Source organism: Trichechus manatus, unplaced genomic scaffold (assembly GCF_000243295.1).
Source record: "Trichechus manatus latirostris isolate Lorelei unplaced genomic scaffold, TriManLat1.0 scaffold00046, whole genome shotgun sequence".
In the NCBI taxonomy this organism is placed as follows: Eukaryota; Metazoa; Chordata; class Mammalia; order Sirenia; family Trichechidae; genus Trichechus; species Trichechus manatus.
In genome coordinates, this window is record NW_004443982.1 from 13,174,329 (window position 1) to 13,189,191 (window position 14,863).

General features: G+C 35.7%; 1 protein-coding gene across 4 annotated transcripts in view; it reads left to right on the forward strand.

Annotated features, from left to right (window-relative positions):
- The window catches only part of CASK (calcium/calmodulin dependent serine protein kinase), a 419,299-nt gene that overhangs the window by 333,804 nt on the left and 70,632 nt on the right, over nt 1-14,863 (forward strand). For all 4 annotated transcript variants that reach the window (XM_004376921.1, XM_012555680.2, XM_023731908.1 and 1 more), the window contains exon 11: nt 7,375-7,496. In XM_004376921.1, the coding sequence (XP_004376978.1) occupies nt 7,375-7,496 (122 nt within the window). The remainder of the gene's footprint in view (nt 1-7,374; nt 7,497-14,863) is intronic.

The window sequence follows — 14,863 nt, forward strand, 5'->3', positions numbered from 1 at the left end:
TGGGTTTCCAAGGCTGTGATCTTTATGGAAACAGACTGCTACATCTTTATCCTGCGGAGCGGCTGGTAGGTTCGAACCACCGAACTTTCGGTTAGCCAAGTGCTTAACCACTTTGCAACCTTTTACTGATAGGATACATATGGGCTCTTTTACTGATAGGATACATATGTAGAATTTACTTCCTTTAACTAATAAATTTTGAGTTGTCTGCACCATAATCTATATGTAAAGAATCTAAAGCATTTATCACCATGTGTAAATTTTCATTACTTGAATTGGATATAGCACAAATACTTAAGTCCGAAATACAATTTCCATTAAAGGATTTACTAATGCTTATAACTTGATTGATAACTGGAATTTGTTTGTACATACAGTGAGAATAAAAGCTGTTGTCCTGGGGGTGGGAGAAAGGGATTGACTGCAAAGAGACAAGAGGGTATTTTTTTGGAGTGATAAAAATGTTCTATATCATGATTGTGATGATGGTTACATGACTGTAAACATTTGTCTCATCAAAATTTATACTTAAGTAGGTGAATTTCATGTTATATAAATTATACCTTAGTAAACAGATTTTTTTTCAAAATACTACGGTGCTTGCAAGGAGGGTCTTTGAGTAGGTGGTAAGAATGTGTATGTAGTGATGCAAAAAGTCCGTGGGTATCACAAATGGTTTGCGCTTGACTACCAATATAAAGGTTGTCAGTTCGAACCCACCCAGTGGCACCACAGAAGAAAGTCCTGGTAATCTGTTTCTGTAAAGATTAAACAAACAAACAAAAAAAAAACCTTTTACCTTGGAGCCAATTCCAACTCCTAGCAACCCTATAGGACAGAGTAGAATTGCCCAGTAAGGTTTCCAAGGAGCAGCTGGTGGATTTGAACTGCCAACCTTTTGGTTAGCAGACGAGCTCTTAACCAGTGCACCACCAGGGCTCCCTGTAAAGATTATAGCCAAAAAAACCCTATGGAACAGTTCAACTCTAACAAATGGGGTCGCTATAGGTCAGAATCAAGTCAATGTCAGTGGGTTTATAGTGATGCAATGTCATATTAACAGAGTGGCTAATATAATAGGAAAGAAAGGTTACTGATTACGCTTCAGGAGAAGCTAGATTATATTCAAATACTGAGTTTGTTCAGTGATACTGAGTTTTATAGCTATACGTATTTTTTTTAAACGCACAAATCTCTGTTATTGAAATAACTGCAGGAAAAAATATTGGTGTATACATTTATCAAAACTCATTGGATGGTATGCTTAAGATTTGTGCATTTTACCCAATGCAATTTTTACCTAAAATATAGAGAAAGAAGTTTAGGAGTGAAGTGTATTGTTGGTATTGGTCACCCTGGCATACACTTTGAAATGAATGAAAAATAAGATGAATTATGGACTGATAGATGGATAGGTATGTGATAAAGTAAATGTAGCAAACTGTTAATAATTGTAGGATCTAGGTGATAGGTACAATTCTTTCAACCTTTCTATATGTTTGAAAACTTCCGTAATAAAACAATGTGGGAAATAGTTTTAAGACAGACTCTGCCTACTTTAACACTGTGAACTTTTTAGTTTAAACATTCTACTGTTTGTTTTTCTGTCCTTCTTTTGGGTTATTTTTACTCAGTCAACTTTTCTATGAGACTTTTCCACTCTTGTAATGAAATGTTCCAGAGCATATTCCTCTTTAAAGAAATCGGCTCAGAAACCATTTTTAAAATAGTCAATATATTTATGCTTTTTGATTGTTATTTCACAAAAGTAGCAGAAAGCTTTTGAAAAACTTGTGTTGGTGAGATTCTTAGAAACAGTTTTTAAAAAGTTAAAGTGTTTAAAGTGAAAATGTATTTTGATCCATCTAATATTTAAGTACAAACTTGATTGCCAAATTAATTATGCAGAAATTAAAGTAAAATACTATTCTGAAGGCAGGGCTTGATTATTTTCTAATAATTTATCAGTGTGAATGTCTAGGCCAAGGGCTATAAAATAAGCTTTATATGATAAATAAAATTGATATTAAAGAGATAATAGAAATTAGACATCACCTCAAATTATTAAAGTACATCACTGAGAATAAAACATGGTTTTAGGAGGAGACAGTCTGTGGTGGAGGGAGCAGTGGACTAGGAGCTAGAAGGCCTGGGTTCTAGGATTTACTCTTCCTGCTTACTGCCTGTGGCCCTTGGACATGTCATTTAACCCTGCTTAGCCTCTCAGATTTTTCAAATATAGAAACACTTGCCTGCACGATAGGGTTACTGTAGAATAACATAAGGTAATGATTGTAAAAGCACTTTGGGAAATTATAAACTGTTATACAAATATCAGTATTATAATAGTTTTCATTATGACCTTAAGAAAAATAATAGATAGTGCTGTAAAATAAAGGAAACTCCTGTGGTTAAGTCTTTCATTCTAGTGCTTTATTTTCAATTATTCAGAATTTGCTCAGAAAAAAAATTATTTTATTTGAACACATTTTATTAAGTGTCATTTTGTACAAAGCACTCTGCAAAGTGCAGCTCAGGATACAAAGATGAATAGGATACAGAGTCATGCTATTAAATAAATGACCGTCTGAGGTGAACTCATATACTATATATTTTTTGTGGTTTTTCAAAGTAGTTACAAGTTTCTTCAGAGATTTTATAGGAAAAACATCCTTTGAGTCTTTGAGAAAAGTGATTGAGTCTTTCAGATATGACAATATTGATCTACAAAATGAATACTGTTAACAGCTTAAGAGCATGTACGTATTGTATTGTATTAGTTATCACACCTGCCTTAGTGTTTTCAATCTAAAATAAATAGCAATGGAAAAGTACCAGACATGTCTTTGTGTCCATTTATATTTTATAATGAACCAAAAAACTATGGGACTTTTAAATGGGCTTGATATTGAATTAGAATTCTACACATCTGTTAGACCAAGAGTGGAGCCCTGGTGGCTCAGTGGTTAAGGCTCGGCTGCTAACCAAAAGATTGACAGTTCGAATCCACCAGCTGCTCCTTAGAAACCCTATGGGGCAGTTCTACTCTGTCCTATAGGGTCGCTATCAGTCAGAATCGACTCAATGGCAGTGAGTTTTGGTTTATCATACCAAGAATGTGTTCTGTGGTTCTGCTAGTAATACCCAAATAAATAACAAAACTAGAAATGGTGTTAAAGGAAGGTGTTCAAATGATCAAGGGTACAGAAAGATTCTAAGATCAGACCAAAAATACGTGTCTGTTCAGTCTAAGGGGGTGAAGGAGAAATGGACTGAAAACTATAATTTTCCTACCTAATTACAGGAACATTTCAGAGCTTGAAATAGGCAACTTGGGTACAGCTATGGAAATGCTTCTTTTCATGTTATAAAACCCATGAAATTAATCACATTTGGGTACAAGATTATAAATAGGTTTAGAGAAGGTGACAGATCCAAGCAGGTTTAAAAGACCTGTTGAGATTGTGGGTCTTGCCTACTGGAAATGTAGGCTGACAGAAGCTTTTGTGCTTTCCAGCAAAGCATCCACTGGGTCTCTGTCAGAGCAGATTTGCCCCTCTGTGGAGGTGGTGACTTTCTGCTCACCAACCTCCTCTCGGAGGCTTCGCCAGCTCCTCCCTAGGCAGCTGATTTCTGTGCCACTTTGTTTTTAACCTCTTTTATGACACTTACTTCAGGGTATAGTAATTTAGATATTTACTTGCCTGCTTCACAAGGCCAGGGATCATATGTCTCTCTTCTCTGAACCCCCTGCTTGGCACCTGGCAAATAGAAGGAATGGTCACTAAAGGTTTTGGTTATTGTCTGACCCAATAAGGCATTGCTCACATTCTTTTCTAACCTCCATATCCATGTATAAACACCACTTCTTGTTGAAGGTTCCCCATGTTTCCTAGCACAGCCGATTAGTGGATCAGTTTAGGCAGAGCATAGACTTTGGAGACAAACAAACCAATATTAAGTCCTGGCGCCACGACTTACTACCTGTGACCTTACATGACCTCTCTGAGCCTCAAGCTACTTTTCTAGTTATCTAGAAAAGTGAGATATCTACTTTCCTGCATTGTTCTGAGGATGTGCCTGGCACATCACAAACACTCAAGACTCAATAGCTATTGTTATTTTTCCTTATGTACTTAATTAATTCAGTGTATACTGTATGGATGTTATAAGATGAATAAAATACAGCTCAGAAAGGAAAAGTAAACAAGTGCGCACATACTGGAAAGCCATGGAGTGTCCTGGTGGTATAGGAATGGTACAGAGCATTCCACGAGTTTCCAGACCAACAATGTACATCTATGATCTTAAACAACCAAAATTGCTTCCCAATCGTTAGACTTGCCATCTTAGTATTCACTTGAGACAAGGGCTTTTTTTCACTAACTGAGTGAAAATAATAATTAGGTTTCTGTGGTATCTCTTGACTTGTTTTGTTTTAATATACAAAAAACATTTTGTTAGTAGTTTTGTTATTGCAGTTTCATAAGTCTGGAAGTTTAGAACTGGCTTTAGTAATTTTAGAAACCTAAAAAAAACCCAAACCTGTTCCTGTTGAATCAATTTCGACTCATAGCAACCCTATAGGACAGGGTAGAACTGTCCCGTAGGGTTTCCAAGGAGCAGCTGGTGGTTAGAACTGCGTATCTTTTGGTTAGCAGCCTAGCTGCCGTAGCTCTTAACCCCTGTGCCACCAGGGCTCCACCAGGGCTGTAGTATTGTCTAATTCCACTGTTGATGATGTGCTGGGGTCAGGGGTTCAGGGGAATCAATTGGGTCTTTCAATAAGGAATGAAGAGAAAGCTGGCTTTGAGCTAATTTCCAGATTGGGGTGGGGGCGGGGGAAGGCCACCCTGAACAAAGTAAAAGTCCTGAGAAGAGCAGGTAGAAGGAAGTGAATTAGGCTAATACTTTCTCAAAAATACCAAGGGAAATGAGGACTGATTTCTGTCTTGTAACTTTTTTAGCCCACTTAATGTTTCCAGTGAAAGAATACCAAGCCTGGCAGGCATAATTGTCATTCACAATTAAAAATTAGCCACAGTGCCTTCAACAGGTGAATGGTCAAACAAATTCTATTACCATGGAATACTACTTAGCAATTAAAAAAAAACAATGAACTATTGATACACACAACAACCTGGATGAATCTCCAGAGAATTATGCTGAGTGAAAAAAAGTCAACCTCAAAAGGTTACATACTGTATTAATTTCATTTATGTAACATCCTTTGAATGACAAAATTATAGAAATGGAGAACAGATTAGTGATTGTCAGTGGTCAGGAGGGAATGGGAATGGGAGGGAAATGAGTGTGACTATAAAAGGGTAACACGAGGGATCCTTGTGGTGATGGAAATCTTCTGTGTCTTGATTTTATCGATGTCAGTTTCCTGATTGTGATAGTATACTACAGTATAGTTTTGCGAGATTCTACTATTGGGGAAAACTGGGATCTCTCTGTATTATTTCTTACAATTGCGTGTAAATCTACAGTTACATCAAAATAAAAAGTTTATTGTAAAAAAAGTTAGCCACAGTAATTTCCACATGGGTAACCACGTGATTTATGGCTTAAGCCTCACATCCTTAGTATAATTAAATAGTGCTGCAAAAATCAAGAGCCTATTTAGCAACTTTTTTTTTTTTTTTTTTTGCTATTGTAGAAAACTTGGAAAATACAGGCAAGAACAGAATGAAGTATAAATAGGAACGTAAAGATAGCTACTGTTTCTCTTTTGGTATACTTCATTCTGTTTTTTCCTGAGTATATGTGCATATGTTTGTTTTTTTGTTTGTTTTTAATTGTAATTGGGAATATACTGTTTGTGTGAGTTTTCATTCTACTTTTTTGAATTTTATATCATGAGGATTTCCCTTATGTGTTTATAATTCATCAAAACCAATTTTTAATTGGCTACATATTCCATGATATGGATGTTCTATAATTTATGTGATTATTCTCTAATTATTGGATATTTGTTTCTATTTTGTATGATAATTATTGTTATACATAAATCCTTTTCTATATTTCTCATTTTTTCCTTAACATAAGTTTTTATAAATGGAATTACTGGATCAAAGTACATGAGCATTCTTAAAGTTCTTTGATATATGTTACCAGATTGCTTTCTGGGAAAATGGTACTAATTTACCCTCTAATCAGTAAGTGCATGAGAGTGGATGAGATCCAAGACAAGAAGTAATTAGAAACAGCATAGAGTTTCAGAACAGAAAGATTCAAGATTGGTATATTTATCCAGAACAGGGTTTCTCAACCTCAGCATTATTGACATTTTGAGGCTGATAATTCTTTGTTGTGGGGGGGTCTGTCATGTGAATTGTAGGAAGTTTGGCAGCATCCCTGGCCTCTACCCACAAGATGCCAATAGACCTCAGTTGTGATAACCAAAACTGTCTCCAGACATTGCCAAATGTCCCCTGGTGGGGGGTGGCGGTGGGGGCAATGTGCAATGAGGCATTTATTCTTAGAGTTTCTGTGATGTACACTAATGCCATGAAGCCTAGCCTCTCGGGGTTCTTTTCTTTCTCTGAAGTATGTATGTGCAAGTTGTCTACCGAGTAAAATCATCTCTTTAAGGATGTGTAAATGCCTTTGTTACTCCTCAGTATGTATCTTTCTCTGCTTGACACTTCCCTGGAATCCTGGATATAAGAGAAAATTTAAACAAAGCGACCATACTACCATTTGCTTTACCCTACAAAAATGATTTGCCTTAATATCAATAAGAAATTTGTGTTAGTATAGTTACCCCTTGTCTTTGTCTTCTAAATAAGAAGGGCCTAGCAAAATAACTTGGTTCTCATGACTTTGTAGGTAAAGAATAAAAGGAAGAAACTGGGGTTTTCGTTGACTAGAGTTTGAGCCTTAAACATCCTAAGAAGCCTATTTTAAGCAGCAGGAGCTCCAAATTGAAAGTTTATCCCTCCGATCTACGGCTGGGTTTACCTTCAGTTCTTGATGGACTACACCTGTGTAGAAGAGTCACTGTTTTGTTTCTGTAATATGTTAAAAAATCATGAGGTCATTGAACTCACACTCTCTTCCTGATTTATAACTTGCTGCACCCAGATCTTCTGGTAACTCAGTTATAGTTGATGACTTACCTTAATTCACATAAGACAAGCTTCAGTTCACTTTGAAAAATGAAGAGTGCACAAATACATTGTTAAGAACATGTATTTGTTCATGGAAGATACTCTATCTTAAATGATATGAAACTCATTTAAGTCTGTCCTTCAGTAAAGACACTAACCTTTGAAGTTCTGAAGTTGGTTCACTGTTCTTAAGTTTAAAGTTTCTGTTCCAAAGGTTAGTTTTACATTGACTTTCTTTTTTGTTTGTTCACCTTAGGAGCAGTCTCACAGGTGCTGGACAGCCTGGAAGAAATTCACGCACTCACAGACTGCAGTGAAAAGGACTTAGATTTTCTACACAGTGTTTTCCAGGATCAGCATCTTCACACACTACTAGATGTAAGACTTTCTTTTGATTATTTTTTTTTTTTTGGTAAATTGAATATTTAGTACACCTTTTTATTTCATATGAATTGCCAGATGTCCATCATAACCATCTTTTTTTCAGTTACCTTAAGTCTATGGGAAATGTGGGAAAATCATCCATCATAGAGTCATGATTGAAGTATGTGTTTAGTACAAATGCAATATAACCTAGCAAAATCACACACACACACACACACACACACACACACGGTATGTACGTTTTTAAAAAGAGTAGAGTAAAACTCTAATTTACTGAAGTATCTTTATTTCTGTTAGAAGAATCCATTGAACTTAGATGTTATTACTTTTTATTACGTTAAACATTGTTCCAAAACATTGAACCTCAAGCATGAGTATAGAAGAAAGAAAAGCAAACGAAATACTGTGCAATAGACTGTATTCCCACACATTTCATACTTAATATTGCTGGTTTTCATAGCTCGTTGTCTTTATTAAATATGACAGGCTCCACTGACAACAGATTGGGATACAAAGAAAAAGCAGAAGCTGGCAATTCACATATGCTTTCATTTCAGTCAAAGTTTAATTAAGTAAAATACTTTCTTACAGAACTTGGTTCACTTCAGCAGACAAAACTTTCTTGGGTGGTTCTGGGATATTAATACATGTTAGCCTTTTCACAAGAAAAACCCTCCCTTAATAAGAGAACGGCATTTACTTTGCTGTGCTTAGAACCATTTGGTGCTAACTCTGACCAATCTACCATATGATGCAAATTAAATTCCCCAGAATGTATTCTACAGAACATTGCTCTGGGAAATAGTGATGGGTGTGCCATAATGAGAGGGGGAAATAGATCTTACATTTGTTGGTTAAATTATTTTTTGGCTAAATAAGTCTTGGAAATGCTGTATTCTTTCTTCCCTTTATACAGATTCGCATATTAATTAGTGATATACAGATTAGTGTATTAATCGCTCTGAGATGTCCTATAGCAAAGAAATCTTTTAACTTTGTTTAAAACAATTTCTCAAACTTATTTGGGCATAGAACTTCTATTCACAATCATATAGAACCTTATTTTGATGAAGACCAGTTTGGGAAAAGATAAGAGTGTTGCATTATGTTGTAACTTTACACTAAGTGCAGTCATAGGTATTTAACAATTGCTCCCTGCCATAAATTCTTTTGGTCAAATCAAGTTAATTATCTCATTTTTGTAGTTAGTTTGGCTTCTTTGTATATGTATGCATTTATCAGGGCTGGCTAGCTACTGTAACATGCAATCCCAAAATCTGGGTGGTTTAACAGATTAAAAGTTTATTTCTTGCTCACATCACAGTCTAATACTGCTAGGTGAGGGGGCTTGCTTCCACACAGTCATTCAGGGACCAGGCTTCTTCCACTGCATGTCTCTGCCATCTACTAAGGTCTTGAAATCTTCTACTGGATCCTTTGCTCCCAGGCAGCAGATGAGAGAAGAGAGAGAGCATGAAGAATCTTGTAGGGTCAAGGTTGGAAATGTATCACTTTTGCCTGTATTCCATTGGCAAGTACTAATCACATGCCTACTTATATGCAGAAGATCTGGGAAACAGAGTTTAGAAATGCACTCAAGAAGATAAGGAAATAAGTCTTCTTTTTAGTATAATTTAAGTAATTTGAGAACATTTCAGATTAAGTTTATTTTAGATAAATGACTTTCATTTAAGATTATCTCCCTGGGCACCAAAAAGTCCCTTGAAATTCATTCTCTTTTCTGGATATCTTGTAGTATTTCATGATCATCTTTATCTTTGTCATCATGGGCATCATTATCGTTATTGTTATGTGTTAATTGAATCAGAATTTGACCTCTATTCATTGGCTGTTTAAACATATCTGTTGTTCTGTATCATTGCCTCACAGGATGCAGTAAGTTTTCACAAATGTGAATTTTCTACAGAAGTCATACCCTTTACTATAACTAGTTACTTGGTTATTTGGAAGAAGCTGCAGCAGAGTGTGGAGACTTTATTTCACTGTTGTCCATGGTTGGGTCATTACTGAGTAGATTTACTGACATTCTTTAGCTCAAGAACTTTCTATAATTTAAAGGCTCAGAGGAGCCCAAATTGGTTCTCAGAGTTGTATTTTCTTATTAATACAAGACACAAACTGGACTTTCAAACTGAAAAGTTGAAAAACTTTTATGTGAAAACCAAGAGGTTTTTCAGATAAAAAACATTTTGCAAATGTTAGTTGGTGGTGGTTCTCAGTTTTCTCAATTTCTTACAAAAATTTTCCTATTGCAGAATAAATGTTTACTTTGTAAGTTAGCAATGTTATAACACATTATTAAATGACATATTTATCTCTCTCTGCCAAACTTTGACAACTAAGTTTTAAACATTCACCCACCATCTGTCATACCTCTGAACAGCTGTTAGTGTTTGTTACGGACTGCTGTTTCCATAATAAATGTGATGCCCTGCCTAACTAAGATTATTTTTGTGGAAAGCCCTAAAATTATGTTTTCTAAAAATATGCTCTGACAGAGACTGGAGAAACCCTGAGAGTATGGCCCCTGGACACCCTTTTAGCTCAGTGGTGAAGTCACTCCCGAGGTTCACTGTTCAGCCAGGGAATGGACAGCCCCATAAAACAAAACGGGACTAATGAGGCACAGCAGCCCAGAGACAAGGACTAGAAGGCAGGAGGGGACAGGAAAGCTGGTGATAGGGAAAGCTGGTGAATAAGGACAGTGTTAACATGTCGTGGGGTTGTTAACCATTGTCATAGGGCAATATGTGTACTGTTTAATGAGAAACTATCTTGTTCTATAAACCTTCATCTAAAGTACAAAAAAACAAAAAAACAAAAAAGAATTATCTGTGTGAGATCAAATTGACAAAAGCAACTCAAAGGTTTGATGGGAAGCCTAGGGGACAGTGAGTTGAAGACAATGGTGATGGAATAATTTGGAAAAGGATAGTGAGAATGGCAGCACAACTTGAAGAACGTAATCGATGTCACTGAATTATATGTGTAGAAATTTTTGAAATGGTGTATCTTTGGCTATGTATATTTTCACCAAAAAAAAAGGTCCTCCAAGGTTGAGAAGGGAGAATGTTGACATGTCATGGGGTTGTTAACCAAGGTCATAAAACAATATGTGTACTGACTGTTTAAAGAGAAACTATTTGTTCTGTAAACCTTCACCTAAAGTACAATTAAAATAAAATAAAATAAAAAAGTACAATTTAAAAAATAAATAAATAAAAATATAATCTAATTAGTGATTAGATTAATAAAGCAAAAAAAAAAAGCCAGTTGTAGTAGCAACTCAGTGTAGCAGTCTATAAGTAGACTTTTATAATAGATTAAATATTTTTAAATATTGCATTAGAAATAAACTGGTGCTTGGAATCCTCCATATTTTTGCATTATTGACATCTTTTACTCTTTAGGAGAGTTGGAGAATTTTTCCATCTGGCTTTGAGTTAGCACTGGAAAACTACAACTTTTGATTTACTGTTTTGCTTTTTTGAGATAGCATTAAATTAGTAGTCATATTTGGGAGCAGCATATTTTTAGAACTCAGAAGTTTCCCGAAGGGAAAAAATGGACTTCTACAATAATTTGGTGATAATGTTTTCGAGCAATTTGCAGTCTGAGAAATAAGTTGATGCACTGTTGAGTTTGGATGTTTAAATAGATTGCCAGTCAGGAGATGTCAAAGCTAAGTTTCCCACAGAATTTGTAGTCCAGTCAATTTGCACTTACTGTCTGGAATAGTACAGCTTATCTGAAGACCTTCTGAAGACCTTCAGAGGCTGAGCTACTGGTAACTTCTCAGGGCCTCATCCAGTCTTAAGAGTCAGCTTCAGCAAACCCACAGCAAATATGAAAACAGCTAGGTAGTAGGCCCCTGTGCTACTTGCCTCCTGGGACTACAGATTGAAGTGCACGACTGCTCAGTGTTTTAATGTTTTACCTCAGGTATTCTGTTTCATGTGGTACTTTTCCACTGACACTGATACTTTAATATACTGATGGAATCATATAAGGGAACTTTTGCCTGACCAGTTATAAACAGTGGAAGGAGAGACCCCAAACCCACAACAAACAAGTTTAGCAAGGTCGCAGGATACAAAGTCAATATATAAAAATTGACTGTTTTTCTATATATGAGCAATGAATAATCTGAAAATGAAATTAAAGAAATATTCACAATACCATCAAAAAGAATACTTAAAAGTAAACTGAACAAAAGAAGTATAGAATTTGTACACTGAAAACTACAAAATGATGCTGAAAGAAAGTAAAGAAGATCTAAATAAACGAAGAAAGAAATATTGATGGATTTAGGGACTCAATATTGTTAAGATGGCAGTTCCCTTCCATACTGACCTATAGATTCAATGCAATCCTTTTTTTTTTTTTTGTAGAAATTTACAAGTTAATCCTAAAATCTATATGGAAGTACCAAAACTATTTTGAAAAAAAGAACAAAGTTGGAGGACTGATTTCAAAACTTACTATTAAGTACAGTAATCATTGGCATAGGATAGAACATAGATCAATGGAACAGAATAGAGTCCAAAAATAAACCCTCATATTTGTGGTCAGTTGATTTTCAACAACGGTGCCAAGGAGATTCAACGGGGAAGGGATAGTCTGTTTTTTTTCTAAAGTGGTGCTAGAGCAATTGGAAAGGAGCCCTGGTGGTGCAGCGGTTAAGCACTTGGCTGCTAACCAAAAGGTTGGCTGTTTGAACCCACCAGCCACTCCACAGGAGAAAGATGTGGCAGTCTGCTCCCGTAAAGATTTACAACCTTGGAAACCCTATGGGGCAGTTCTACCCTGTCCTATAGGGTCACTATAAGTAGGAATTGACTCTACCGCAATGGGTTTTAGCTGGGAGCAATTGGACATCCATATTTAAAGAAATGAACTTAGATCCTTACCTCACATCGTACACAAAAATCATTTCAAAATGGATTATAGACCTTAATGTAAGAGCTTAAAACTTTTAAAAGACAATATAGGAGTAAATCTTCACTACCTTGGGTTAGGCAAAGTTGTCTTTGATATGACACAAAGGAACTTTTTTGGGTGAAGGAAATGTTCTAAAACTGAATTGAGATGATGGTTGTACAACTGTATAAATTTACTAAAAATCATCAAACTGCATACTTACAGTAGGCGAATTGTGTGATTTATATACACTATTTCTCAATATAGGTTCTAAAAGTGAAAAAAATGAAAGGAAGTAATAATTTTCCTTTTAATTAAAAAAATACAGCAACTTATTTTGCCCTTTTTGTATTAAGATAAAGTACTGTCAAAAGTTCCTTCAGTGTGGTATGAGTTATAGTGTAGTGTGGATCACATCATGCCATTTGTAATATATTGCTCCCACTATGACAGCAGTTTGTGGTGTCTCTTGACATTATCCATGTGTCCTAACACCAATACAGCAAAGCCAAGCTGCACGCCCTCTGTAGGGCCCAGAGTCCACCGAAGGGGTCGTCCTAGTAGATTTCACAGGACTATTATACTGAGTTCCCCATCTTAAAATTTAGCTTTATGACTAAGAATTTGCCATTAACTTGACTGACTTAAAAATGCTACGTTTTGTTTTTCTCTCCCAAGAACTGTTTTATTAACCAATGTGTAGCTGTCCCTTACGGAAAAAGTCCAAATTGTCTTTTTTTGTTTGAAAACATTGTCAATTGCATAATTTTATGCATTTTCAGTGGAGGGGGTGCAGCTTCTCAGAGCAACATGTTTTAGTTAATTCTTTCTACATCCAAGTACATATTTGTCATTTTCCAGAGGCCACAGTTTTTTGGCAAATTTTATTTCACATAACATCAGTGTTTTACAGCAGATGGGAAAACCAAGTTCTCCGAATAAGGCTGTGCATTAGTGGGGAATTCTGCTTTAGTTCCATCTCCAGACAATTGCTCTCTCTGGGTCCCAAGTTAGCTTCTATGTTTTACATTTTTTTGAAAAAATGTGTAATTTTCACTGAAAGTATTATTGACTATATGAGTCCTTCCAGTTCCCTTATTTGTTCAGATGAATTACTTCTTAAAACAGGGATTGGAATTTACTCTGGAATACCAAGAATAATGAATCAGCTTGTCCCTGGTACCAGTGTTACCCACTGAGTGCCATTCTCTTTTATGGCACCATAGTCAACTTTATCAAAAGGCAGAGGCATTTTCAAAAAGCTTTCAAAGTGCAGCAAGCAGTAATTCTTCTTTATGCTATGCTCAAGGAATGGAGGGGTTTCCCCTAGAACGGAATGTGATATGCTCCAGTTAAAGAATGTGCTTGATGGGGTTGGCGTGCAGCATTCACAGTCTAAGAACACTGCAGCTTTTTTCTTTTTGTGGCCCTTCAAATGTTATCTCACAAACCCCTTCTGCCAAACTCTTTGTCTCATTTTCTCTTAACTTTCTACAACACAAATTTATTTTTGCTAAAGCTACTTATGCACATGGTTGGTATTTACCTGTACAAAATAAAAATTATATCAAAAGCCAAAAATAATTTTATTGTGTCAGTAATTAAATAAAATATCATACAAGACACTTTTTGCTAATGTAAATTTTTTTTTTCTTTTGAAGCAGTGTTTACATTTAGCTTAATACTGTTTAACATTTAGATGTAGTTGTAGATGCTTAAGAAGAACACAGGTTAGGAAATGAGATTTTAACACTTAAAAAAACAGGTAATTTTTGTAATAGTAAAAATTTCCCACAGTCGAGCAAACTCTTGCATCTGGTATTATAAAGTACCCTATTTCAGAGGGCTTGGTTAAAAACAAAATAAAATCTGCCTGTACTCATATCATCTAACTGAGTTTTTTTCCTTGTGCTTTCATTTGCTTGCTCAAGAATAGGCATTATGATTTGTTTCTTACAGGGCTTAATTGTCGAGTTATTTGCCAATGGAAAAAAAAAGCCTAGAGAAGAGTAAAGTTAGGTCATCTGAGGCCAGTGTTTGAGTTTCCCAGAAAAACCTGCCAACTGACCAGAAATCCACCACACTGGCTTATATTGTTAGGCCACCAAAGGGACAGTCTTTTTAGATTGATTTAGGAGGTTGAAGCAAGTCTTAATTTCTTGGATTCAAAAATAAATCTCTGTAAGTGCATTGTTCTAATGAGACTGAAACAAAAGCAGCCCTGTACATAGACAAATAAAACCTAAACCAATCAAGGGCCTCTCACTGTCAAGATCCAAAGTATTTTTTTTTATTGTACTTCAGGTGAAGGCTTACAGAAGAAATAGTTTCTTATGAAACAGTAGTACACGTATTGTTTTATGACACTGGTTAACAACCCCACAACATGTCAACCCTCTAACTTCTCAACCTTTTTTTTT